Source organism: Melospiza georgiana, chromosome 1, assembly GCF_028018845.1.
Source record: "Melospiza georgiana isolate bMelGeo1 chromosome 1, bMelGeo1.pri, whole genome shotgun sequence".
In the NCBI taxonomy this organism is placed as follows: domain Eukaryota; kingdom Metazoa; phylum Chordata; class Aves; order Passeriformes; family Passerellidae; genus Melospiza; species Melospiza georgiana.
The window spans coordinates 92922200-92949976 of record NC_080430.1 but is presented as its reverse complement, the minus strand read 5'-3'; the positions used below and the strand labels follow the sequence as shown (position 1 = coordinate 92949976).

Below are 27777 nucleotides of genomic sequence, written 5' to 3'. Positions count from 1 at the left end.
TTTCATGGATTAATACATTCTAAGACTGTAAGATCTGACCTTGGGCTAAAAGCCCTCAATCAGTAATTTCATAACATTTGTTGCGTTACAGCCTTTCACTCAGAATGACGTCCAGCAGTGTTGACTTTAAGACATCAGTAATGAAGAGTCCATCACATCTCTTGATAAATCATTTCAATTATTAATTAGTTTGCTGAAAGGTGCATTTCATATTCCGTATCAATTTGTCTTATTCCAACTTCCCACCACCAGGTCTCATCATACCTTTATTAGCTTAAGGGGACACAGTATCAGTGATCTTCTCCCACACACAGGGGCTAAGATTAATCACGTTTTGCTTGTGTAAAATAATAAGGCCAGCTTTCCCTCACCTCAAGAATCATTCCTGGAGGCACTTCCAACGCACCTCTCCTTTTTCCACATGATGTTGAACGGGCCCTTCTGTGACCTGCCTGCACTGGGCCGTAAGCTGCAGCCTCCCTCAGTACCAGCCAGTTCAATAGGCTGGGCAGGTTGGCAGGTTAAGAAACCTAATTCCTACAGGCAGACCAGACAGAGTGTTGTCCTTGTGGGGATGTCTCTTTATGAAATCATCTACACCATGTTTTTGATGCCTCAGGTTTTAGCTTTTATATTTTTCAAATTCTGTACTGCTTTAATGTGTAGTTCTGAGCTTCCTATTAGGAGATAGTAAGCTCTCTTCACGGAGTAGGAGATAAAACAATTCCTTCTCTAGGTGGGGACCAAGGACAAATGGTCCAAATTTCAGGCAGAAAAACAAGAAGGATGGGTCTTCATAATATAAAGCTGTAATAGGACAATTAACTCCAATAAGATAATGGACCAGAACTTATAAAAGTGAGAGACTTCATGACCAGTCGTCCATTTTGTGACCATTTTGGGTTCATCTTGGGTGTAGCCCTGGCTAGACTCTTGTACTGCCCAAGGTGTATCCAGTGAAGCCTTTTAATAAATACCTTCTTTATTCTTTAACTCTGTCTAGCCTCTGTTCTAGGTCAGCCTTCACAAGACTCCAGTCTTTGTGACCCAGGTGGGGCAGAAGACATCTGGAAAACTCCCTGGACCAGAGCCAGAGGAGCATCCAGCTCTTGCCCCTCTCCACTCCTGCCTAAAAGCATCACCTACCTCCTTACTTCTGTGTGCTCGGTCTTGCACTAGAATAAATCAAACCATGACCTTTATTTGTGCAAGTGACTTGTCCAGCAGTTTGTCACCTGCAAACTTTCCAGCAACTCATTTTCTTCCAGAAAATTGATTATCATAACACCAAGAACATTCCTAGGATGCCAGCAGGAATAGGTGCCATATTGATTTTGTGTAATGCTATTTTTAACCAGAATATCATATGCTAAATGATGTTTTGCCATTCTCAGCTTGCTATGCAAGTTTGTCTGTCAAAATTAGTTCCACAGAAAAATCTTTCTTCACTGCTTTTATACTGTATCATTCTGTGATTTTCACCAGTACTTGGCTACCAGAACTACATCTGCTTGGATGAACTCGGTGATCCTTTTACAACATTGGCAGTTTATTAGCACACACACTCACATTGTCTCTGGACTGTCATCATCTTTTCAAGATCTGGGGTTTTTTTTGGAAGCAATTTCTACGGTTTTGAGAACTCAGTCTTTCTGAAAGGAAGCTTGAGGCCAGGTTGTGTGTGGCAACAGAATTAGTATCTTGGACATTATTAGCAACTACCTGACATCCTTCTTTGCTACTGCTGCAGCAGCAAATGTCCCTTTGTCAGCTGAAGATTGAAATGCATCTCCTTGCTTTTCCCAGCACAGGCCAGAAAGAGTCACTGGACAGTTCCACTCAGAGTGAAGTTCAAGGCTTGCCCTTATGTGGGAGGCAGAGACCCGCTGACACTGGTGTCCCTGCAGTGCTTAGGGAAGGCCAGTGCAGGGGAGGCACGGCAAAGAAATGCATCTAGGAGAGGTCTGCAGAGGTCTGGAGTGTGGCTGGATATCATTTAAACCAAGCAAAGCTGCACTTCAAATTACAGTATTTAACAATGTGGTGCTTCTGACCTTAATCTGTTTCTTGCTGCACTCCCTGACAGTAAAACAGGGTGCTCTTCCTTCACAGTAGTACTGTGAAGACAGATTAATAAGTATTTGGGAAACACTAAGAAACTGTAACATTCAAGTTCTATAAAAACAACCAACCAACCAACAAAAAAAAAAAAAAAAAAAAAAAAAAACCAAAAAAAAAACCAAAAAAAGGAAACAACTCACACTAAGAAAATAATTTTTATTTTTCAGTCTAGGGATTTGTTCTGGGGATGCAAGTAAGGCCATATATTGAACAATAAGGATTAGTTAAAATAAGCCTCTCAAAATTCTTCCTGTGTGTCAGTGAGGCATGAAAATGACAGTTTCTCCACCTTTTGTAAAAAACAACAAAAAAAAACCCCAACAAAACCAAACAAATAAAAACATAAAAAAACTCAAGCACCCCTCACTAACCCCCACAAAAAACAGGGGATGTATTGCAAGAAAATAATGTCATTAAAAATTGTAGTGTAATAGACACACTGAGGCCAACTTTTGATTTCACAAAAACCTTTATTTCTGGCACCTAAGTAATTTGCAAACTGATTGAAAGTTTCATGTAGTCCACATATGTTTTCAACATGATTCTCTGCTACAGTTATATTTTGTAAAGCCTGCTTCTTTCCAGTTCTCAGCACTGAGAAATTTCTTCTTTCTTAGGTACTATGTTGTGTTTATGCATAACAGATGCCCAGGTAACAGCTCATTTTGAATAAAAGAAGGCCTGAAGGAGAATTGCACCAAACTGCTTATTAAATATTGTGTCAGACACAGCCAGTGGCCCAGCTGCCTTTTTTTCCCCTTAGAAATCCCCAGAAGGTTTTGCTACCGTCAAATTGGTAAAGTGCATTCCCTAGGATGAAATCCTCTGAAGCAGCACACATCCTTTATCTGTTAGGCAAAAAGGCATTATATTCTCATTTGGTGGTCCACATCAGACACCCTCTGTTTATTCCTCGTTGGCTAAAATATCAGTTCACAAGAATTGTAAAACCTGTTCTCTTAACTTGAAAATCAAATGTCACTTTCTTATTGGCATGTTACCCAGTCATTTCAGAGCTTCAATCATGTGAATCCTTCAAGCATATTTCTGTAAAAACACTGTCAAGTATCTTCCCGCTAATGATGGCTTCCAGTTTCTCAGTTATTACTACGTCTTCTCACAGCGTATGCACAATTAACAATTTTTTTCTTTATATATTTATATTTGCTCATCACAGAGTATCTAATTAATTAATTTCATATTTAAGCATCTGTACTAGTATGACTCCCTTGACCACTTTTTCTTCAGTTGCAAGTTAAGTTTATCTTCAGACCACAGATAAAGTCAAGAAACTCAGAAAACTGATTTTCCATTAGCACCAACAAATAAATTGCATCTGCTGCAAGTCCTCTGGGAGATGGTTTGAAGCTACACAAAATATATCATGCAGCCCCTTAAGCCAGCAACTCACTTCCTGTATGTATTTTCCTGCATATTCATCTTCTTAATACTTTTGGAGAGATCACTGAGAAGGTCCTGCCCTGTTTTTTGTCACCAGCCACCCTTGCAAATCCTGGAGCCATGCAATTCCTGTCAGTGCTGACTGGGACTGGTCTAATCCGGCTTTGTCTATTCCTTAAAATATCAGTGAACAGTGGATTAAAAAAGCCCCAAAATGGTAATCTAGGCATAGTAATTTTAGTACTGCATGTACATGCATAATGTTTTTCCTCTGCAAATGAGAAATGTAGGAATACTGCAGTGCTGTAATTTGAACTCAGCTATTGCTGTTGCGCCTCAACAGAACAGGGGGGAGCTCTCCTATCCATCTTTTCCCTCCCTCCCAAGGGCTTTCATACCTACCTCAGCTAACTTCCTGGACCAAAGTTCCATATTTGTTACAAAAGCATACAGCATTCTCAAACACTGCCAAAAAACCTGCACATTTGCACACAACTGCATGATCCAAACCCTACAGTCTCTCCAGACACCTTGATTGCTGTCTTTCTATCAGGGTATCAGGACAAAGCTCAGCTAACTTCAAGGTAATCTCCAAATCTAAAGGCCTTAAGAAAGGCAAATGAAGTTAAAAGAGCATCAGATTTTAAATTACCAACCAAGCACTATCACTGTGTAGGTGCCCATGTTTTCATAAATAGGAAATAGGAGCACAATCTCATCAGTCCTTATCAACCAACATGAATTTCCCCTTGCAGTGCATCTTACCACTTTCTATAAATATAACAAAAATTGAACACACTTTTGAGTCTCTGTTTTCAGCAGAGCCAGCGAGAAATACTATTTCCAATTCATGTTGAATGATGCATGGACGATGATGACTGTTGTTCCCAGGTGTTTCTGCAAGCTCTAGCAATCCCCCAAAATAATGTTTCAGACAAGGCCACATATAGAGAGGTTTTAGTGGTTTATTTCTTAGAAGGCAGGTTCACGTACTGTCTTCTGTTGAATTGAAAATTTAGCCCATGTTGAAGACCCACAATTTTTAAATGAAAGGAAATTGGTAAGTGAGTAAATGAAAAAAAAGTCAAAATCACTACCTGATCATTTCAAATAAATATGATAATTAGGTACCTGACTGTAGTCTGGATGGCATTCTAAAAAAATAAAAATAAAAAATACAGGAATAGAAATACTAAGAAATAAGCATTAATTTGTGACTGAAATTCTCCAATTTTTCCATTTCTATGAGACATCCAGCCCCATCTGTGCTCAGGAGAAGCCCGAAGCCCACAGACCATTCCTCAGCAGGTAACCCTGATCTCCTGCAAAAGGAAGTCTGGAGATGTTAAAGGAAGTCTGAAGATGTTCTTCATGACTCAGATGCTTGATGGAGTCCTTCACCCTCCAAACCTGAAGCCAGGCATTAATTCTTCTCAACTCCAGTGAGCTGAGAAGAAGAAAAGGCTGTCAAGGAATAAAAAATGGTAAGTGGAGGAACTAGTAGGCCAACACAGAGGGAGCAAGCTGGTGGCATTGCTAATGTTCGATGTTTGCTTTTGAACTCAAGTGTGTTTGTCTAGCAAATATGCAAGCCAGGCTGGCAGGTTTGCTGGCATATGTGAAAACATCTTAGCTGCAGGAAGCCAAAAACATCAATACTTCCCTCTAAACAAGGGCAAAGTGAGAAGATGTATAGGAAATAATTTCCACTTACTAAGTTTCACTTGCATACCACCATCTGATGATGAAATCTTGAAATCCCAAGACTAAGAAAACCTCACTGAGAATGGAGGCCAGTGAGAGCTTTGGCTGTGATTCTGGTAGCTGGGCTTTTATCAGCAACTAACATGGTTCAATCAGCAGTCAAGAAGGCAAAGCAGAAATTGGTAGAAAATCCTTGCTGTTCTCTCATGCAGCCACTCACTTTTGATTTGTGGCTCCACAAAGTATAAACCACTGCTGCTACCAGGTGAACAGAAGAACTACTGAGTTCAGGATAAAGAACCTGAGGCACCATAAAATGAAGCTATCTTCTCCCAAGTGCTATAGGGATCTGGGCCTAAGAGATCAGCAAAATGATGAAGAGATCAGCAAAATGATGAAGAGATCAGCAAAATTTCTGACCACAAGAAAAAAAAATAGTGGATAAGACATTTCCCACTCTGCTGAATCACAAAATATTTTATTAATTCTAACATCAGTTTCATCAGTCTAGCCCACAGAGACAAAATTTCAAAGGTGCTCACAAAAACCTTCTGTCTACATGGGTAAGAAAGACCTTGGAAGAACATGTATACATGTATCTCCTAAAAGCAGAAATTCTCCTCCCACATCAATCATATAAATAGGTATGCCAAAATGGCATGAGCTTATGAGGATTCAAAGGAAAGGCTGTACATTTTTTATAGAAAACATGAACAAAAGCAAATAACAAAACACATACCTAACTAATCAAAACAGATGCCCAGAGTTCTGGGGGGAAAAAGGTTGACATTTTTTCATCCTTCTACACATAAGCATTCCTTCATCTGACAGGGAAAGAAACTCCTCTTATGAGCTGAAACCCTTCTAATCAACATGGTAATGCTGATGGTCAATGGCCAGACACATTGCTACACACTCCTTGTCTGACTGGGCAAGGCAGATCCCACACACCAGGGCACAAACCATCCTGTACTGCTGCAGATTACACAGGACCACAAGCAGGGTCAACTCATCTAAAAGGAGCTCCCAGACAAAATGCAAGTTATACCTCAAAGACAATAATTTTTTGTATTAATATTAGCTGAATTTCACAGAAATCAGTTGCAAAACTGTTTTAAAAATATAATCGTTTTTCCATTAATCATTTAAACTCTTAAATGTTAAGACTCATTTTCTCTAACTGTAATTTTCAAATTTTTACAAAAGAATTGTTGATAGGTCTTATCTTGAAAGTTTTATGCACATTGAAAATCCATATAACATTAAAGTTGTTTGTGGATTCTAGGACACAGCCACATAGCTGGGCCCATATGAATCTAAATAGGTTTTCCCAAAGCATCACCTTTAAATATTGCTGCCTTCTGCCTTTAAGAAAGATGAGAAAATCCCCATTTTACTCCCAAACCATCTTAAGCATGATTAGAAACTTTTCAAGTGCCATGAACATCTAAAATTGTCAGATCAGTTAAGGTATGGTATTGTCAAGCATGTGCAATTTGTATGCAACTAGATTGTTATTTGTGCAAAACCATGCAGTCATACTCTGCCTTTATGTGTAAACCCACACTGTCCTAAGTGAGGGCTTTCTGGTAGTCACTTAGGGCAGAATATGGCCTACATTTACCTTCTTGGTATTTAAAAGACAAGAACAATTATTAACTACTATCTGTAAAAAATCCAACGTGAGAATGTTTTAGTAGAAAAATAAACATTTTAAGTTATTGGCAGATTAACATTAGTGCAATTTTTGTGACTGCCTTACTTCCATACAGTAGATTAAAAAAATGTCACTTATGAAAAGAACCTAAGACACTTCAGAAGCAGTTATGTAGCTGCCAAATAAAAAGGAGCAAATTCTGTGGCACTTTATGAAGCTCTCAGTACTTAGTGCCTTCTAAAGCTCCAGGAAACGAGATCCAAGGCTTGTCAACTAATTACAGTTCTTTCCATACAAAAATATATCACTTATGAGCTTTTCAAAAGGCTGACTAACTGCTGACTAGAAAGAGCACATTATTTTGTATTCAGCTATATCCTAGACAACATCTGGATCAACTTCTTTCTTTGAAGAACCATTTTTGATAGTCCGAGTTGGTGCAAGGTCGTAGCAGTGGTGCTGGGTTCCCATTGTAAGCGTTTGCCTCGGCTTGTAAGCACCGCTGGGTTTGTGGGTGAAACAAGGTACCATCCTACAAAAGCCAGAAATAAAGTTAGCTTTTCAGGTCTCAAAAATTTCAGACATACCACTGTATTTTGAAGTAACAGAAATCATTTGCAACAAATGAATATCCCACATATTCTTCAGTGGCGGCCATCTTGTGGCATGTCTTGGGATTGTGCGAGGAATGGATTTTGGGCAGTAAAGCAACCTTGAACATTTTGGGGCTCAGCAACTGGGAAAAAGGGATTGGAAGGAGGGATTGTGGGAAGGAGAAGCTTCTTTCTTCCAATGGGTTTGTGCAGTAAAGCCTAACTTGAGGATGTCTGAAACTTTATCAAAAGATTCCGCTTTTAAACTTACATAAACTGACATCAGCATTGCTTTAGAGTGACTCATGAAGTGGCATCTCAGCCTGTAAAGGATGTGCTAACATTTGTTTTCATTGCCTTTTGTAACTGGACCAGAATATGGCAGAAAAGAACTAAGCTAAGCACAAGCATTACCCCCAAATGTATAAATTTATTGCACATCTTGTGAGTAAAAGGTAAATATTGCTCATCAAGCATAAATGTTGGAAATATTTTAGCAAGAAATTTTCCTGTCTCTTCGTAGGGTATATTTTTGATGGAAAAAGTAAAAATATCTAAGTGTGCCCCTTTCCTGCAGATGTGTGTGGAGTTCACTTGCTTTGCTGAAAGGAAAGCTGCCTCAGAAGTGTAAGGTCTAACAGGCATCCACAGTCAAATTCCCTAAAGAACACATTTTGAGATCTCAGGCCCTTTTTTTACATTTATCTCCAGATCAAGTCTCTCCTTCCAATCCAGGAGTGCTGTCAGCTAGGACAGCAAGCTGCAAAAGGGCAGCGCAGCAGCCGTGGAGGACTGCCCTGCTCTGAGGCCATCCCCTTGGCCTGGGTGCAGCAATTCCCAAGGCCCCTGGTAGCTTTGAAAGGAAAATGCCAATGCCTTGTTTCTGTCCATAGCCCCAACTCCTGTGGAAGTCTGCTCCTTCCCCCATCAGGAATGTTGCATTTAACTGCATCCTGAGCTGCAGCTCCTGATGCCCAGCAGCGTGTGCTTGCTCACAGACTTGCTGAAAGATTCAGCTGCAGAATTACTTTCCTGCTTCCATCACAATAATTCAAGCTTTAGAGCAGATTAATCAGTATCCATCTCACTCATTTTGGACTCAGTGTCCGCAAGAACTCAATTCTTGCCAAGCTGCTGGGAAGGCTGTTCAAATCTTTGATTATGCTCCATCCATAAGGACAGCTGCCTGACAGTACTATGCACAAAGCAAAAGAAATGTGGTGCTGACACCTCACCCATCACTCGCCTTGAAAGGTGGAGACTGGTGCTTTTGATTTAGTGCAGCAGCAGAAAAGGAACTGGAGCAGAGCAGTACATTCAAATCACACACACACAAAGTGATCATGAGAAAGAACATTTAAAGTAATTCCTAAAGTCTCAGATGATGAAATTAATGGTTACAGTGGAAACAGATACATTCCATAATTTTTTTCAATTTTTAATTTTTTCAATTTGAAAAGTTCAGTTCTCTTGATTACTTCTTGAAGTGACTGAAGATCCTTCAATATACACCATCTTAGGGATTCATGCAATATGACTGAGCAATTTTGTTAAAAGATGACATTAAAAATGAAACATAATTTATAAAGTCAACCTTTTAAACATTTTTATTTAGTAATATCACTATGAGCTTCAGTCTGGACTAGATTTAGGGAACAGACAGTAACTTCCATCTTATTTTTTTAGAGTTTACCCTGCTACCTATCACTGCTGGTAGTATCGAAGTGTGACATTTGTCAGCCATGGAGCCTGTAGGGATTCGATGCATTATGCAGACACATTATGTAAATATACCATTTTGATATATTATGTGACCTTTTCCATTAGCCAAATAACAACACTCCAGAACCTGACCAAGGCCATCATTTTTCACCCAGCTTATTTTCTCTCAGGCATCCAGGAGCTTCTTTACAGATTCAAAACTACTAAACACAAACTTTTCTAATATCATGTAGAGGCAGCTGCTTAAAAGCAGGAAAGAGCACAAAGTAATGGTGATGTGTGAAGTATTGGGGATAAATGGGAATATAAATATTGGGAAATAAGTCAATGAAAAGAGAGAAGTAAGCCAGCCATATGACTGGCTGGGAAAGGGTTATATTGAAGCACCTCAATCTCAGGAGAAAACAGCAAGGGTGACATGCAAGAGAGAATGTTGCCAACCTCCTTGATGTTAACAAGGGTGCTTTCCTTCCTCTAATCTTCCTGCTCTTTATGACTGGAATGCTCTTTGCTCACTACCCTGTTTCTGTGTTCAGATGTTGAAAGCCAGGATAGTCTATTTCTCCCAGAGACCTGTGCCAGTGTTGTGGCCTGCACAATGTGTATGCAGTAAGATAAAAAATTCAAAAATTCAACAATTCTCCTTCCACCCACTCGCAAAAAAGAGCAAACCCGAACCCAAACAGGCATACTTACCTCTCTGAAAATAAACTTCTGGTTTTCAGGAACACTGTGGGCATTTTCTTGACACAAGTACATCGTCAGGTAGTCAGTCCCTGAATCAACGGCTGCGCAGACTTCCGGCTGTCGCGTGTTGTAGCGTATTTCATTGTGGGATGTGTACTCGAAAAACTACAAACCCAAGGGAAGAAACAAAGGACAGCAGTCATTTCACATGCACACAGAGAGTGTTTAGAAAGAAGCATATACTAAGAGACTATAATTAGGTTCACGAATAAAAGTTGCTGCTGTGAAGGGAAATTTTGCCAGAAATATTCAAGAGTCCTTAACTTCTACTGCTTACTATTTTACAGAAAATCAATCTCATCACAGCACTGCTTTATACTTGTAGCACTTAAATGTCCTGGAAAACAGGCGTTCCAGTATTAAAGAATTTCCAAATTTCAACTGCAATATTTAACTTTCACATTCTAGGCCCCCCTTAAAAATTGGATGGAAAACAGTTTCTGGCCTGACATTATGCCTTCTTAATTCAGTCATCACAAAGTAATATTACTTTTAACTAAGGAGTTGCTCACTGCATTGTTCAAATGCAGTTTGGTCCAGGTTCATTTCCAGTCATAATGGCCATTTCCACCACTAGGGATGCATGGTGATGAACATTTTGTTCTATAAAGTTTTAAGATATTATTTGAAGCAAAACAGGTACAGCTGCTTTTAAACACGAAAAAACTTCATTAAAGACAATTTACTGTCTTTACTTGTTGCACGATATTCTACAGAAATGTTATGAACATGCTCTGAAACTCCTGGCTTCTGTAGCAGTTATGGTTGAAGACTTCCTTAAAATTGTATACTTATCATGAACATTTGCCAACTTTTGGACTTCATTAAAGAGTGGCAGAGTTGGAGAGTTGTTTGTATTTAGCAAGCTTATAAAAAATTTAGATGACTATAGTGCACGGATGTGTGTTTAGATCTGATTTAAATTATACTCAATAAAGTAGAGGAGAGTTGTATAAACATCAGAAAATTGCTTATTACCCATAGTACAGCTGCATTAGCAGAGACCAATAAAAGGATGAGGGAGAGAAGGAATCCTCTTTTGTTTTGTTTCCCCTCTGGAGACTGTAAGACTTTGTGAAGGGGGCTGTACTAATTCAGAAATGTGCATACTTGAACTTACCACAAAAACATCCTTAACAACCACCAGGGCTAATAACCTTGATGAGGAGTTGGAAGTGGAGTTTCAGTATAAACAGGACTGTGCTATTACAAAATCTTCAGCCATCCGTTTCCAAGTGTAAGAGCTCTGATCTGGACTATACTGATAGTAGTTGTTTCATGAAATCTGCCCCTCCTATTATCACAATCAGGAATTTCTCTGTCAAGGCAGCTGTCACAGCGATACACTGACCGATGCTGCCCACTGCACCACCCTGTGGAGTCTCATGGCTTTTTTTTTCCCAGCAATGATGCAAGTGACTGACCCCAGGCCTCCCCCCTGCCCCCCAGAATTCACCTGTTTGCCACCATTCATTTGTGGTAAGCCACAAAGGTAAATGAGTGTTTTTGAGAAAGCAACATCAGGTTTGAGGTCTCCCTGCTAACATAAGACCCCAGAGACCATGACTTTCCCTTGAAACCTATTGCTAAGATCTGTTCCTACAATGTAGGTTGCACTATTTTTACATTTGCCATGTGCAAAAAACAAAAAAACTCATCAACAACAAAAATAAATTGGGTGAATATTGGTCCTGTTATTATTATTTACCCTAACAGGCAGCAGCTACTCCCTGGCCTTTAGGCTTTATTCCCAGGTTCAGTATCTGACTGACACATGGAAAACCCGCTACTTTGGGCACCACAGTGAGCTACAGAGACATGTATTTTAATCCTATGGCTTGTGAATAAAGAAAAAGCCTCAGTTCTGCTCAGTTGTGTGTGGATGGACACTTTTTACAGCTGCCACTTTCACAAATCCATATTTAGAGCCTTGCTCGTTAGGGGATGTATTAGATATAATAACTCTTTAGCAATTTGTATAAGTGAAAGCTTGCAAGCTGCTGACGGTACCAGATGTGCCAAGAATAAATGGAGCAGCTTCTAGATCAGAGCACTTCTTACTAGTGATATCTTTCCTGAATGGTCTCTCAAGGACTTGCACCAGATTCCAAAGAAGAGCAAGTAAAACAGTTAATTTCTGGATAGCTTCAAGGAATGGGGTTATAGTACTAACAACCAAGCACTCCTGCCTTGTTGCCCAATGAACATAATCAGTTTATTACCCTACACTTCAAACTGAATAAATACTTCAGGCTTTTCCAAGCTCTAGTAATACAGGAAATAAATATCTTCCTCCTCAAAAGGTAAAGCATTTTTTAGTTCTCTTTTCTTGCATTCTGTTAGCAGAAAGGAAGCATTTTCAAACTGATCCACAGCCCAGTAACTAGTAGCCTTACTGCATTTCTTTCCTTCTGAGAATCAGTAGATTCCCTTAAGTGCTGTTGGCAAACTTGATGAGGCCTTTTACCCGGTGTCTCTGGCTTCTGGACAATCCACAGGATATGTCTCAGCTGCATCAGTGTCTCTCTGGTTCTGGGGCCAGCAGCAGATTTTGGCTACCTCACTGGACCCTGAAACACACTCTCATCCTTCTCTGTGCCTGTTGTTTTGCATGCAGGGAAAAGTTTGCATTTGATGGGTAGAACCAGCAGAGAGGTTACCAGGTCTGATCCTCTTTATTGCTGAAAACCCAAGGGCTTTGCTAACTTCTTTGTTTCCCTCTCACTGTTAATGTCAAATGTATCAGCTCCAAATGGTAATTCAGGGAAGAACACTGTCAGTCAGTGTCTTCCCATCCTCTTATCACATCAGGCTGATTTCTTGCCATCACACATTGCTGCCCTCTGTACTGCTTCCCAGCCATACCCAGAAGGGCAAAGGGCTTTAGTGGTGTTGAGTTTCAAAGCCTTTCATTCTCCTCTGTGGGGCACACACTCCCACAAAACATAAGCAGCCTGAGGTACAAGCAATCAGTGCCCAGTGTTTTGTGTATTTCCTTCCTCTCTTATGGATACACTCAGCTTTTAATACTGCAGTGTTATCCTCCCTTTCTTGTGATAAGGATAATGCTAATTTAAAAAAAACCCTCCAGTTAGTTTTCTTACACTCACACAAAAGAAGTAAAAGAAACCCTCTCAATTAGACCATGGATTCAAGAAGGAACAGAAACAAACTACCAGGAACTTTAGTTTTCTGAGAGTGGTTTTATTCACTGAGACATAAAACAGGAGCAGCTGCTGGGCTTTATAAATAACCAAGAGCACAGTGCTCTCTCCTCTCAGCACAGTGCACACAGATATTCAGAGGTCACCAAGTGGAGACTTGTTGCCAGTGAAAAGAGTTTTGAAGTTGTCCCCTACATAAATAGCCACCTGCCTGTGGTGTGGGATAGGGAATAGGAGCAAAGTTTGGAATAAGGGCTTGCTGCTAAAACTCTATATAGATAAAGAGTGGAGTGATGAGAACAAACTCACAGAAAAAAAGGCAGAAAGGGTTTGGGATTAGGATGGTGGATTCCCTTCTAGGGGGCCAAAGAGAAGTTAAGGGCTGCCTGCTGTCAGTAAACATCTCTGAGACTCCGTTGTTGTTATAACTAGAGGATGACCAAACCTTGCCACAATCATTTCATCAACAGACAGCAATGGACATAAATGTGGAAGACTTGACTGTTTTGATTCTGACAGTGTCACCTGCCAAAGGATTCACACCACAAGGAACAGCCTGCTACCTTTTCAGATTGTCAAGAAGGTGGTGGGATGGGAAAGAAATGGAGAGAAATGTCCTGCTGGTAGGTTTCAAAGCTATTTGCGAGCCAGAAAAGGGAGCTGCAAGTCCAGCAACCCCAACTTCATTTCCCACCTCACTTGTGTTTCTACATCTTGTCTTATTTTAGTCTTCCTCTGTTCTCCCACACACAACTCTTCCTGCTGTCCACTTGTTCTCTTGCAACTACCTATCACCCCTACTCGTGTCCTCCTTTGCCAGCTGGTATCTCAGCTCCCTCATTCAGTCACCATGCCCCTTTCCACTAAAATGTTCTCCAATGACTCTGCTTGATCTGCTCCCTGTCCTACTCTTCCCTGTGTCACACATGCCCAGCTCATCACCTGCTGCTCAACCTCTGTCACAAACTACTACTGCCTTTGTCACCTTGGCCCTTTCTGCCTGGCTCCTGCCAGCCCTCCCGTGCCTTTTGGCCCATTTCGCTAATCTTGTTTTACCCATTTCCTGTGTTTGGCCTTCCCTCCTCAGGCTCTGCAGTTCTCTCGAGTCATCCCATATTTTCCTTTATTGGTTTACTTTGCAGTCAGTGCTTTCTCCACTTCTCCTTCCTGCTCCTGCCCAGGTGCCAGCAGAGGGAGCGGTTTGCACAGTTCCCAGAGTGTCGCTGCTCCCGGCCCGGCGCCTGCCACCGCAGGTACACGGATGCACCACCAGCAGGGATGGAAGAGCATTAATACCCAGAGATGTGATATCTTGCAGTAAATTCAGTTAATCTCTTAGGTTAATCTCCCAGTGCCAGCTAAACAAAGGATAACTGTAAAACCATGGCAATTCGTCTCTGAATTGTACTTCTCTTTTGCTTTCACCTTTTATCTTATTTCTTTATTCTTTCTTGGGGAAAGAGATGAAATTTAAGCTAACTCTTTTTGCTCAGAGAAATGCAAAAAAAAAATGCAACCCCTCTCCTCTCTGTAATCTGCAATACAAGGAAATATATATCTATAAATACCTTTGGCATGTTAGCATGTAATCCTCTATATTAAATGCTTCTTAATCTACAAAAGCTATCAAGTCACTTATAAGAAAGTGACTTGACTGGGTTATCTGATTATTAACTTCTCTATAGAGAGCTATAGAAGTATTCTTAACTTCTGCAAGAATTTAAACTGAGGTTACTCGAGTAAACAGGGTGAGGTGGGGCTTAGCATAATTGGCATCCATCTGTCAGTATTGAAGTCCTTTGGCTTTTATCGTACAAGATTCTCACCCTGCCTTCCTCTGCACCTTGACCTTAAGGACAGAAATATTATGAAACCTAAGACACAAACCAGACATGAGCTAATAAATAATACTAAATAATAGTTATAATAATTTAGGCAATAAACTTGCTATCAGCAGCAAATCTATTTCCTCTTAAGATCTGAGGTACATTGCTTTTTCTTTCCCCTTTCTCATGTAAAGTGCAATTCATATTAGAAGCCTTCTCCTCAATACAGATTTGTTTTACACTCCTTGAGCTTTTATGTTTGTTTTTTTAAGCAGAGTTCAGAACGATAGCAGATACTCTGCCTAACTCTCACATCTCTGTTTTTTTTCCAAACTTTGTTTTCCCTTTTTTCCTTTTTCCAAACAATCCTAACTGAATGTTTGGATTAATTTCACTAAAAAAGGACCTGAACAGTCAAGCCACCCAAGCTGTCATAGGGTTATGTACAAGAGGTCTCACAAGACCTTTGGCACTGATGAAACCATATCTCAAGTACTGTGTTTACTCTAATCGGGATTAGAAGCCAAAAATCAAGATAGGCAAGTACATGACCCACATCAAATATCAAACTTCAATTCTGGAAGGTGGTCACTCAAAACTATGCAAAAACAGCCATTCTAGCCATTCACACAGTGCCCCACAACACTTTTACCATGGCATTATGCAGAGAGGCTTATAGGTATCAAAACTAACAACTGCTGCACACAGGTTCAGTCAACATGGAGAAAGAAAACAGCATTTTCATCTTCAGAAGTTAAAAACAAGACAGCAAGAATGACAGCGTTAAAGAGAGCCTCTGCTCTCCTGGACTGTGGAGCCCAAGCAAGGAGGAGATTTCTGTAGAAGGACAGGAGAAGATGTGGCCAAAAACCTCTTGGGTAGTTAGAGAAGCACCACGAGGAAGAGGCATGATGACAGACCCAGGTGGAACCAGGTGAGGTTTCCAATGTTATTAAGGGCTTTAGAGACATGGACGGAGAGAAGCTCAGAGGGGTTTTGGAGTTGAGTGAGCACTGGCCTGTGAGCACAATAGCTGCAGTGATGTGCCATTACCCCTTCTAATGAGCTCTGTGGAAAGGCAAAATAAAGGTATGCATGAGTTCCCTGGGCTGGGTAGACACATCCTCAGAATGAAGAAAATCTGACCTGAAGATACATCAAAATAAAAAGCATTTAGTGCAAGAATCAAAACTCAAACTAAGATCACCTTACTGCGGCAACACATTCTCTCAGCCCTACTGCAATGACTTTACCATACTTCCTTACATTACAACCCTAAATGTTAGTCAAAATAAAAATAAAACATTATTCTTACCTGATTTTGTCCCATGCCATGGCATGGGTAGAGTATGATCCTCTGTCCAGTTACTTGATGTTCATTTGTAGGATTATAATCAAAGCAGAAGTTTTCCATTCCTCTATTCTTCAGCTAATCAAAACAAAAGAACATTTTAAAATATTAGTCTAAAGTAAGGAACATATTCTGTAGTCACTCTACACTCATCCTGCTGGGCTCTGAGATCCATCCCAAAGCTAGTGCAAAGCAACGGAATAGATCAAAGGGATGCAATGGTAACATCTCTCAGACTAATAAGAAATAAAACTGGATCATCTTGACTTTGAGCACTCAAGCAGCCAGACATGATGGCTTCCCCTAGGAATGACACTGTGTTCCAATGTATTTGCAAAGGAAGTAGGTAGAAACTATGAAAAAGTGTGTTGAAACCCAACAAGCCAGCAACTCATGCAGAACAAAAGAGTCTGCCATGCCTTTTTCCCCCAGGATCTACTTGTTCAATTTTCTTATGAAAAGATGAATACATGCTTTCCTCAGTTTGTCAAATGGGAAATGTTAGGAGGATTTGTTCTCAAAAGGACTCCAGTACCCTCTTGAGGCAGAACAAGCAGACAGATTTTAGGATCAGAAATTTTGAAAGTGGGCAAAATATATCTTTGGAAAGGGATATTATTATGGTGTGATATTAAATGCTATTGACTCATGTTGCTGACCTCTCACAGAATAGGTACATAACTTCTACATAAAATTTTAAAATATTAAGTTAGCTAATTTTAAAAACAACAGGCTAGTTATTAAGGATTTGCATTTAAGTATTCAGGAGGCAAAAGTAACTAAAAATAAGTTAAACAATCACATAGCCACTGATTCCTGGTATCAGCCACATAACCAAATTTGAAAACACACAGAGCAGAATAGGTTCTGTAAACAAGAAGCTGAATGCCCCTGTTACTGAGTGTAATTATATCACAGACAAAAAGAATAGGCAGAGTAAATCTCAGAAGAGTTAGTTCAGCAAGGTGTAATTTCACTGTTCTTCCCTAGTCATGATAATCGTATCCAGAGTTCTTAATGTGGAAAATGAGCGGACACACAGGGATTGCAGGCGGCTAGAACTAAACAAACAAGACAAACCCTGCGGGGCCTAAACCCACCACAGAGCAAACCACACAAGCTGGAAAATTAAATACTTGTGTTCTATATATGTTTGCTTTGCCAACTTCTACTTTTACTGTTACCCAACATCTTCTTTCCACTGCCTTGTGCTCACTCCCACATTAGACCACTGCAACCCTCCTTGAACAGCCAAAATAAAACATTTTGTTTACTTTCCTAATGGGAGCCAAGAATTACACTTAGAAAAACAGGAAAGAGAAGTGTCTTACATAGACTATTTTTAACACTGCCATGGAACTACATAAACCAAACAATAAGCTTCTCATGTTTCTACATTCTACATCAGGAAACATCAACCTAAAAGTCATAACCACTTAAAATGGTAATTTTATCTCTACAATTGTTGTTGTCAGCAGCTGTCTTCAGGACCAGAGGGTCTCCCATTAGTAGGTTTAATAACATATGACTCTGCCTGACTGTCTACTGGCTCCAAGGGCAGCAAAGCCCTCATCCATGGTGCCCTTCCAGGCAGCCCAATGACTTCCCTAGTGCTCTTTGCCATTAGCCCCTGGCACATGCTCAAGTGTGAGCTCCCTTTTGGGAAATTTTAAATAATCTGTTTGAAAATGCCCTGCATCACCAGAACTACAGTAACTCTCATATGCATGTTACTCAATGCCCAAATATACACAGCAAAAAGATATGTAAAAGCTTACTAAACTTAAGCTTCATGTCAGATGGTTTGAAAATGAAGCTGTATTCTAGGGTGTTACCATGTATGTTCTCTCCTTTTTCGCTTTCATGCATAAATGAAATGTCAGCTTGTGATACATGCTGACATTTTCCTGCATGTACATGGTCCATGTTGTTCACCTGGTTCTTTTATTTTGTCAGACATTGGTAGATACGCCCACATTTCATCAGGAAGCCAATAAGTATTCAAGACCTAATCAGTGGGAATAGTATATTCTAAGCTTTTAAATTACCTGATTTGAAATGACATAGAAAAATTTGAAAATCTGACTGTAGCACCATTTATTAAAAAAACCCAAAAAAACAAAGATACACACCTGCCCTCTGTTCCAAGGCAGAAAAAAGTATAAGACAATTTGTGAAATATTTTTCTCTTGTTAAATGAAAATATACAGTTTAAGTATCTTTTATGTGCAAGAGTGCACTATCAAAACAGTGATCACCCACTCATTTCTGAAGCTATGTTTATTCCCACATCCACCATAAACAAGTCATGCAACGAGACTAAAATTTTCTGTGTGACTTACCTTACTTCTTTTGCACAATGCTGCATTAGAGAAACAGAAGCAAGAAAAAATGTTGATCACCTTGCCATTAAAACACATTGTTCAGATCTAAAACCACATACCCATGCAGGACTATTGGCTGTGTTTTTTTCAGCATTTGCTTCTTATTGAAACATTGCTATTGAAACTACAGGTGTCACTCTCTGTGCCATTTAGTTACCACTGTTTGGAGGCTGACATAGGTAATAAACACCAAGATATTCACCATAGACCTTAACTCTTACTGCTAGGAAATATTTCAATCTATTGTTTCCTAATATCTGGACACTTGCATGTAACTACACAATATAGCTGGCATTCTATGAATAAGTCTTAGTTTGATAAAGTGCATTGTAAACAAACCATCAACAACAGATTTTTGACATTAAAACTTCATTACATTAGTTGATAAGTACAGCCAATGGAGCCCTGCCAACCTTTCTCGACATCCACAAAATAGATCAGAATCCTCTTTATTCTGCCAGTGGCAGTGGAGCTGATCTATTAGTGAGATGGACAGATGATACTGTGGGATGCAGTAAGATATGAATTTGCAGCAAGCCAGACAGCTTCACTAGTACTGATCAAACATCAGCTTTTACCTCAAAGGTAATCCAAGCAGTCACAGGAAATTATTCTACTGAGTAAATGCTATTTTCATATCACCTGTTAACTTAAGGGCAATGCTGAAAAGGGCATACAAGACTGATGACTAAAACCCTCTGAAGGAAGGTGACACACTGCTGTTGGATTCATTGGCTCACCCCAGCAAGCCCAAATCCCCCTGGGAAGCTCAAAAACCTATAAGCATGTGGCTCAAGCAATGGTGTGTTCACTACCAAACACTTGAATTTCTTCCAGAAATTCCTTTTTAAAAGCTTCTGCCTAGCTTTCAGAGGCTTTTCAGAGCCAACCAAGTGGTGCATATTTTCCTGTGATTGGCATAAAGTCTCCAGGTCTAGTCAGTCCTAATCTTGGCTACCAAGTCAATGTCAAGTGGCAACTCTACAAATTGGATTATAATGAAGTTTTAGAGGTATACCTTAGAGAAGGGACCCTGATACCTCTGACAACTTGAAGCACGAGTCATGCAATATCTTTGATTATGTAATTTAAAGCACATAGCTGTATTCTTCTGCAAGCCTGTCCAAACATATGTGTTCTTTAGATAATTTAAATAATTTTAAATTCTCTTTCATGTTGCAGCAAAACAAAATTCTTCAAAGTTTTAAAGGCATAGTTTAAAATCTTCCTTCCAATTTCTTTAGGATTATATCTAGTCTAAATTAAAAGAAAATTATGACTGAGGACTTGATGAGATGAGATGGTCTTGGAGGAAAATAGGGAAGGAACTGTCAAAAGAAAAATTCAAGTTTTTTGACTTCCCGACTGACTCAGTCAGAAACAGATGCCTTTAGTGATAGAAGGCAGAAAGAGAGACCCGATAGAAAGTCCCAGCACAAGACATCTATCAGCTTAGTTGCTTTACATTCAGCTGAAAGAAATATCAGCTAGAAACTGAGAGCAAAGAAAAACTTACCATGTCAGAACATAGTATGGTCTCACCACCAAGTGATCAAACTTACATAGTATGGTCTCACCACCAAGTGATCAAATTAGAGTAAAATCCTGATTTTTGTGTCACCGCTGTTTTTTAAAAGCAATCTTGATACCAAACTTAAAGCCAAATTCACTGACTGACCCCAGTCTTTATCCTTGGATATGCACCTCAATGCCAGCCATCCTTAATGCATACCTCAGGAGAGAGAAGAGCCCTGACTCCTGCCTTGCTTTGCAGCCGTGCCTTTCCACAGTCACCCATAACATGGAAAGAGCACAGAGCTGCCCAGCCCCTCTATCTCCACCCAGCTGCACAATGCAGAGATGTCACCACACCAATGCTGAGCACACCAGCTGGCTCAAAGCTCTCCCTACAGACTCCCACACCATCCCTTCCCAGGGTAGTTGGGATTTGTAAGCCGACCCAGTCTCTGCTGTCCAGGTGAGCAATTTGGGCAGAGCTGGGGCTCAAGCCTTGTTACAATTTCACACCTACCTACTCATAGGTACTCTGCATGCTCAAGGATGGCCAAATCAGAGGCTGTGCCAGAAAAAGATACATCAGTGTGCTACACCAGAGCCTAAAAGGTATTATCAGCCTTTCCAGAAGCGCTGACATATTATTCTAACCCACTGAGTGCCCACCAGCATCACTTCTTCCTGCCCCCTCAAAGAAATTATTCAAGGCAGAAGGTTCATATCCCACAAAGTTCCAAAGCTGCACGAAGCCCAAGGAGCAGCAAGAAGATATTTATCTCTTTTATAGATGCCAGGCAGTTTGCAGGAATGTAATCATATCTCAGGCAAAAAAGGTTCATAATTCAGTATGTTTAAGTAAAGTTTGAGGCAGCCAGCATTTTAGATAACCAAGGGTAGGTAGTATGGATATTTTTATCCATGTATCAAGAAAAAAAATGTAGCATAAGAAGCTGCTTGCCAGTGCACAGCACTGAACGCTGCTCATTAATTCTTGACTCCGTTTGAATAGCACATGGCTGACTTACAGGTAATCTTAGAAATATTTTTAAGTTCAGTTCAAAAGTAAAAAGATTTTTAAGGGAAGTAAAAATCTCCATATTCCCTTGTATTCTCCTTGAACAATTAAATAACCTCACACTAAGCTGAGCTGTTATCAAAGCTGACACTTTTAAATACAGTATTTTTGTGAAGCAGAAAAGCCCTACACAGCTGAGGCGGGAGTAAAGAACAAGATCAGTGATTCATTGAAGCTAGCAGATGGGACTCAATATCCACAAATCAGCTGAATCAGTAGGTGTCGTTTCTGCACTCCCAATTTCTCAGAGTACAACCATATTTCCATCACATTTTAAATTCCTCCTCCCCCCCAAAAATGGCGTATTCTCATTATGCTCACAACTAGATGACAGCATTTATGAATTGTTTTTGGAGAAATATATAGAGCACACCTAAATTACACTCTAGATACCTCAAGCAGCTCTGAACAAGAGTTATTATTTCTAGGTACTGTCAACTCCTTGCCTGAAGATGACAATTAAATCATAAAAGAAATTGCACAAATCCCTTCTCTTCACTGGCACCAGTCTAACCCTTTCTTTTGGAGGGAGAAGGATGGAGGTGGAGGGAAGGATAAAATACCTGAAATGCTCCTGGAAGTTAAGTCTTATAATACTTTACTGCTTCAACTGTCTCAGAACTTGCCAGTGGCAACAAAGAACAAAAGAGCAAAAACAGAACCAGTGTTGTACCAGGGTTTGTTCAAGGTACTGGATAATGGTGGGTAGCACCTTTCATGCCACTGATCACAGAGATATCACCTCTCCTGCAAGCTCCAAGACAAATGGAGGAGGGTGGCAATTCTCCCAGAGGCTCCTAAGGGCTTTTCTGACAACTGCTCCCCTCCCTGGAGGAGCTCCCACAGCTCCCCAGGGGAGGAGTTTTCCCCAGGGGAAACCACAGCATTTCCACATTAGCATCTTTTTCATTCAACAAGTTACCAAGCTATTAGGGCAGACTGCGGGGAGACTTTGTTCCTGAATGTTTTGTATGTCCACAGAGATCAGATTTTTTTTCCCTTTCCTGAAGGAGATTCAGCAGAGGCTGAGTAACTTGGGGAAGGGCAGATGGCAGCAAGACAAGGGCTGGATGTGATGATGCAGTGTGGGAATGCAGCTCAGCTGGATCTGCAGAGAGATTGAGTTACCAGCAAAAGTACTTTTAAGTCGATGTGGCATTTGGTAATTAGGAAGGTATTTGATACATCTTTGCCTGGTGGAAAGGTGCAGTTTTGTGTTCCTAACATGCAGCTGGTAGAGAGAAGAGAGGTGATTTTTCAGAGGAAACAGCTACTTGCTGCATCATCTCTGCCTTCATCCCTTCCAGATGAGATTACAGTAATGTAATATACACAGAGCTATAGTTTATATTTCTTTGTAAGCTGCAAAGAGCATAAAGAGCTGTCAGCTCTTAAAAGAGAAGAGGATTCTGATTGAAACTATTGCCTGTGCCCTTGTTGGTCTAAAGTGACCTCCAGATTAAAAATTAACCTGTTGGTTTAATATACAGAATCCCCTATGATCTGGAAGCACTTAGCACCAGTTCTCTTTCCCATCAGCAGAGCATCATAGTTTTCATCAGATAAAATGTATGAACATATGTTTCAAAGCAGACTCCTTTTCTTTTCAATTCAACAAGTAAAATAAAACACTTTACTGTTATGTTTTTGTTACAAAATGTTTCGAGAAATAAAAATCTCCTCTTTTCCTGCCTCTAACAGTCCCAAGATGTCACTTAGAAGGAGTAATCCACAGCAACGTTACCTGTTCTCCTACTCTGTCTCAGCACTCCTTCATAAACACCATTCCCTTCAATAAAGATTCTGATAAATACTACATTTTAAAGCCTACCAGTTTTAAGTGAATTCTACCAAAATCCCAAACTGATTTAGGCACAAAACCACCTTCACACTAACTTAGAAGGAGAGCTCAGAGAACTGCAAGCAGGCTCCCTTCTCAGCAGCCACACACCATTCCAAAGAAGCCTGGTCTGTCCTCGGGTACGTGAAGTTCTGGATACACGTTCTCCAAAAACCATTTGAAGTCCTTACATTTCAGCTTCTCTCGTAGAAGTCTCCTTTCTGTCACATCTCCATATGGTTCCTGAAAGAAAAAAAAAAAAAAAAAAGAAAGGAAAGAAAAAAAAATTAAAAAAAAATCCAGAACAGATGCTCTCTTTTAAATTATCTGTATACATTATTAGGAACCGTATGCTACAGTGATGAGTAGGACTTCTAGCCAGGAAATATCACCATGTTTGGGTGCTGGATTTGATTTCATTATCCTTACATTTGTTAAATGCTGACAAAAAATAATTGGAACTGTGCAAGTAGAACTTTAAAATATTCTAGAAGAGAGTTTGTGTAAGAAAACTCCCTGAATCTGCAAGTGAGGAAGCCCTTGAATACAGATTGCTGGAGACTGAGAAGGCGTACTGGAAAATGAGACTTCCTTTAGATACATAATTGAAAATCTCCAAAGCAGTGAATGAATCTTTAGGACTTTAAATTGTAACACTATCCATTTGTAAATTACCTGTACAGTTCTACACTTAAGTTATGAAATTTGTGAAATCTGCTAATGCATCCTTTGAACTTCACCATTTTGGGGGGGTGGGGAGTATGAAATTTTAAACCTCCAGAGCAAAGCTTTCATTGCAGACTTTTCCCTGTCTGTGGATTGGAGCAGAGTCCATGTCTTTTTATGTCTGTCTTCAAAACCCTATCTTCATATTGACTAGGGATTTCAGATAGTCAGGCATGAGAGAGCGTTTGCAGCCCCCAGATTTTTACAGGTCACTTGACAGAGTCTTTCATCAAACCACAAACGTATTTGCATTTCTCAGAGCTGTGGAAATACCACTGAAAACACAAAGCAGATGTAAAACAGAGATGCCTGTTTGAATAAACAAACAGCGTGACATATTAGCTCTGAGGTCTGAACATTAATCTTGCAGTGAAACTTCATGGAACCAATTTTTGCAGCCATAACATCAATCATTTTCCTGTATGCTACAGAACTGAATATTTGGGTTTGATGAAGTAAAAAGGTCTGAGCTCAACTGCTGCAACAAGTGGTGCACAGAGCATTATGGAAACCAAAGTTCATTGGCAGCAGCTTTGATATGTGGAAAAATAACCCTCATGAGTTTCAGCTTATATCCACTGTGTTACAATAAGCCAATACATGAAACTTTCAGTACTAACACAAATATCCTTTAAAGTTAAAGCTCTGTCATTACAGACATAAGATGCCCAGCACTTTACAAGAAAAATTGTCAGCATTTATTGCTCTTTTTGTGTATGACAAGCTGAAATCAGCCTGGCGTTGCCTATGGGCAAATCCCATATTTCTCTCCAAGTCAGACTCCGATAATAAAACCTAAATGGCTTTTATGACATTAAAGTAAACCAATTATTACAAATGTGTGGACTATAATGATCTAATTACCCAATTTAATCCAAACAAACACAAGATGAAAGCTAACCAAATTCATCTTCTCCAGCATCCTGTAGCATATTTTTTAAAAGTCTCATGTTTGCAAGGGCAGTTTTCCCCTGCTGCATCTATAGGGGTTGGCCACTCAAACGAGTGGGGGGCTCCCTGTGCCCCACACTGATCTGATCTGATCTGATCTGGGGCTCCCTGCCCCACTCAGGTCTGATCCAGTGCAGCCAGAGGCTGATGCCCAGCAGCCCATCCCAGGCACAAAACCAAAAAGGCAGCATTTAGAAAACTTCATGCAAAGAGATCATGCTGGGGAGACCAGGCACCTCCAGAAACAAGCAACAGCAGACAATGATTTCTCTGGGGCCTGAATTTCAGACGTTGTGACAGGGGTTCATTTAATTCATTTCTAGACACTGAGAGAACCTTCCAGTGTTATTGTTTTCCAGCCTTCAGGCCCCTAACGATAAACACGTCCAAGTTATGAATTTGCACACTGCTTTACTGTTTTGACATAGTCAGTTTTCACAGTAATAATTTCCTGAAAAATTCTGCAACCAATGATCTTGTATTTTCATTTCAAGGAAAATAAAAATATCAACTTAAAAGAACTCAAAACTGACAGAACTGATACTTGAAACATTTTATTAGGAACATTTTCATCTGAGTTGCCATGATTGATTTCAATTAATTTAATCATTTCAATATTGATTTTGGTTTCTACTTGTTGGTGTTTTGGTTTTTTTTTTAACTGAACATGGTGCAGCAGTAAATCAAACAGAAAAATATATTTTGGTTTACATCAGTCCAAAGTTTTACAATTATCACAAGACAGGTAATTTTGCTAAATATTAATAACATGCTGTTTACCTGAAGTCTACTGTCCACTGAAAGTTGTGGATTTGCATTCATTAATTGTGTAATTCTTATTGAGAGTCCAGGATCGGCCATTTCACAGAAGTGCACATTTTAGGCTAAACAACTCCTCCTTGCTTTGATGATCCCGCTTCATATTATTCTTTTATTTTTTCTCTTATTATTGACATAGATTGGGCCACCTTGTACTCTTACAGAATTTTAAATCTTTTTCCAATGAATTAAAAATTATACACTTATTCTATGTCTGGGAAAAACTTTCAGAAGGAATAAGAAATAAGCATAGAAAGCACTTCATGTTAAGTATTAGCTTAGCCAATAGTAAGTTGAAAACAAATTCTGAAATTGCAGGAACAATGGAGTTGAACTCACCAGGCGAGCGTGTGGGTTTCGGTGGTAATAAAGTTGTTTATATTCATCCATCCACACTTCAGCTGCACGCACGCTGTTTGCCAGAGCTTTGACCCGTGAGTATGGGGCTTGTTTGGGGAAAACATGACCTACATGGGAGCAAGGATGGATCTCAAGACTTCCTCCACACTGCCATACCTGAGCAAAGAATTGACAGTGTGTGTCATTAATTTTGTCTTTTGCAAGCTCAAGGATATAGTAACAATAAGCCTGTGTAAGACCAACACCATCTCAAGAACATCACACCACACTACAAGTAACACATACAATAATTTTGTGTCTCATTTGATGACTAAACTGGATAGAATTACATCCTTGTTGCTCTTAGTAATTTGCTCTGAGTTCACAAGGAGATAATCACTCTGGTTTTATCTGGAGTGCAATATTCCTTTCTTAGCTTTATTTTCTCATGATAAGATGTGATCTACCATACAAGTTATGCAGGCATTATTGAAAAAAAAAAAATTAAAAGACAAAAGAAGCATGTTTCTTTTCCAAATTAACCACATAAATAGCTATTTCAGAAAGAAACCAGTAACTGATAACTAATTCTTATTAGAAATCTATAGCTCTATGTACCATCTATATATTCTACAAAGCTGACTTGGCAAAGGTAAGCTTCCCATTTGTACATTCACCAATCTAGAAGGGCGGCATAGGTGCCTGGTGATAAAATCTCAGTAACCTTTTCCATTGGAAAGCTGGGAAATGTACCCCAGAGCCAGCACATGAAAAGAAAAAGCAAAGTACTTCTATAACTTATGATGGTCCAACCAACAACAATGAAACAACCTCCCCTATCTAAACTAATATTCCTGCTTGATGCCAAGGAAGCACTTGCACCCAAATGTAGAATTGGCAGATCCCTGCAAACCATCACTCTGCCTTGTGCTCAGGCTCCTACTTCTCTGGCCCCCAGGTTGGGAAATGTACAGCCCATGAGATAAAGTCCAGAAACAGCCATCATGTGGATCCATTAGCCTCAGCAATATGTACACATTTTTGTAATTACATTCTTCGCCTCCGAAAACCAAGGACTTTTGGCAGCTCATCTACACAGCCACTTTCCCATCACCCATTCCGATCTCAAGTTTGATTACTTGAAAGGAAAGCAGAGCTATGCATTTCCTATTCAATATTGTGTGTGACCACACCATGGCAGATGCCCTGTTTCTGAAGGGTGCCTGAAACAAGGTTTCTGAAATTTTGCCAGATGGGAGGAAGGCCGGAGATGTTGCTGTACTTGAACTAACTTGAGGCCGTCACCAATGGCTCTGATGGACTTTCCATAAAAGATTTAGAATTCTCCTCATGTATTCAACCATGCATAAGTGGCAGCTCATCATTCCTTTGGAAATGGAAGACAAAGGAAATTAGCTGGGATAGGCTTAAGGGGGTAGAGGTTTGCTCCCTGACAACCTTCTTGTATAAGACATACATTTTTAATTATATGCTATCCAAATAAATACAGCAGGAGTGAAAGATATGAGGTAGCAAATAAAAGCTCTGCTGCTAACAGTGCCAAAAGATCAGTGGAGGGACTTTTCCCACCTCTCTCTCTGGGAGTTTTAGGGATCTAAAAAGATAAAGGTTTTCAACTCACACAAGATAGGACTTGGTTTTAGACTGCTAACTTTTAGGGTTTTTTTTATTTTAAGTTACTTAGAATTTCTCTAAAATTTCTAAATTTGGAGATCAATGAGTATCATCTCCATTGATTTGGTTTTGGATAACAACATCAGAATTTCTGCATGGCACAATGCTATATTTAATTACCAAAGTGTAAGCACTCTAATACATATG

General features: G+C 39.8%; 1 protein-coding gene across 1 annotated transcript in view; it reads right to left on the bottom strand.

Moving 5' to 3' along the window:
- Nucleotides 1–5720: 5720 nt before the first annotated feature.
- GALNT12 (polypeptide N-acetylgalactosaminyltransferase 12) overlaps nt 5721–27777 on the bottom strand; it is a 47443-nt gene continuing 25386 nt past the window's right edge. Inside the window, exons 6-10 of the mRNA XM_058030568.1 lie at nt 25936–26112; nt 23212–23343; nt 16251–16364; nt 9895–10050; nt 5721–7415 (exon numbers count right to left, since the gene is read on the bottom strand). Of these exons, the coding sequence (XP_057886551.1) occupies nt 7278–7415; nt 9895–10050; nt 16251–16364; nt 23212–23343; nt 25936–26112 (717 nt within the window). The 3' untranslated portion in view covers nt 5721–7277. The remainder of the gene's footprint in view (nt 7416–9894; nt 10051–16250; nt 16365–23211; nt 23344–25935; nt 26113–27777) is intronic.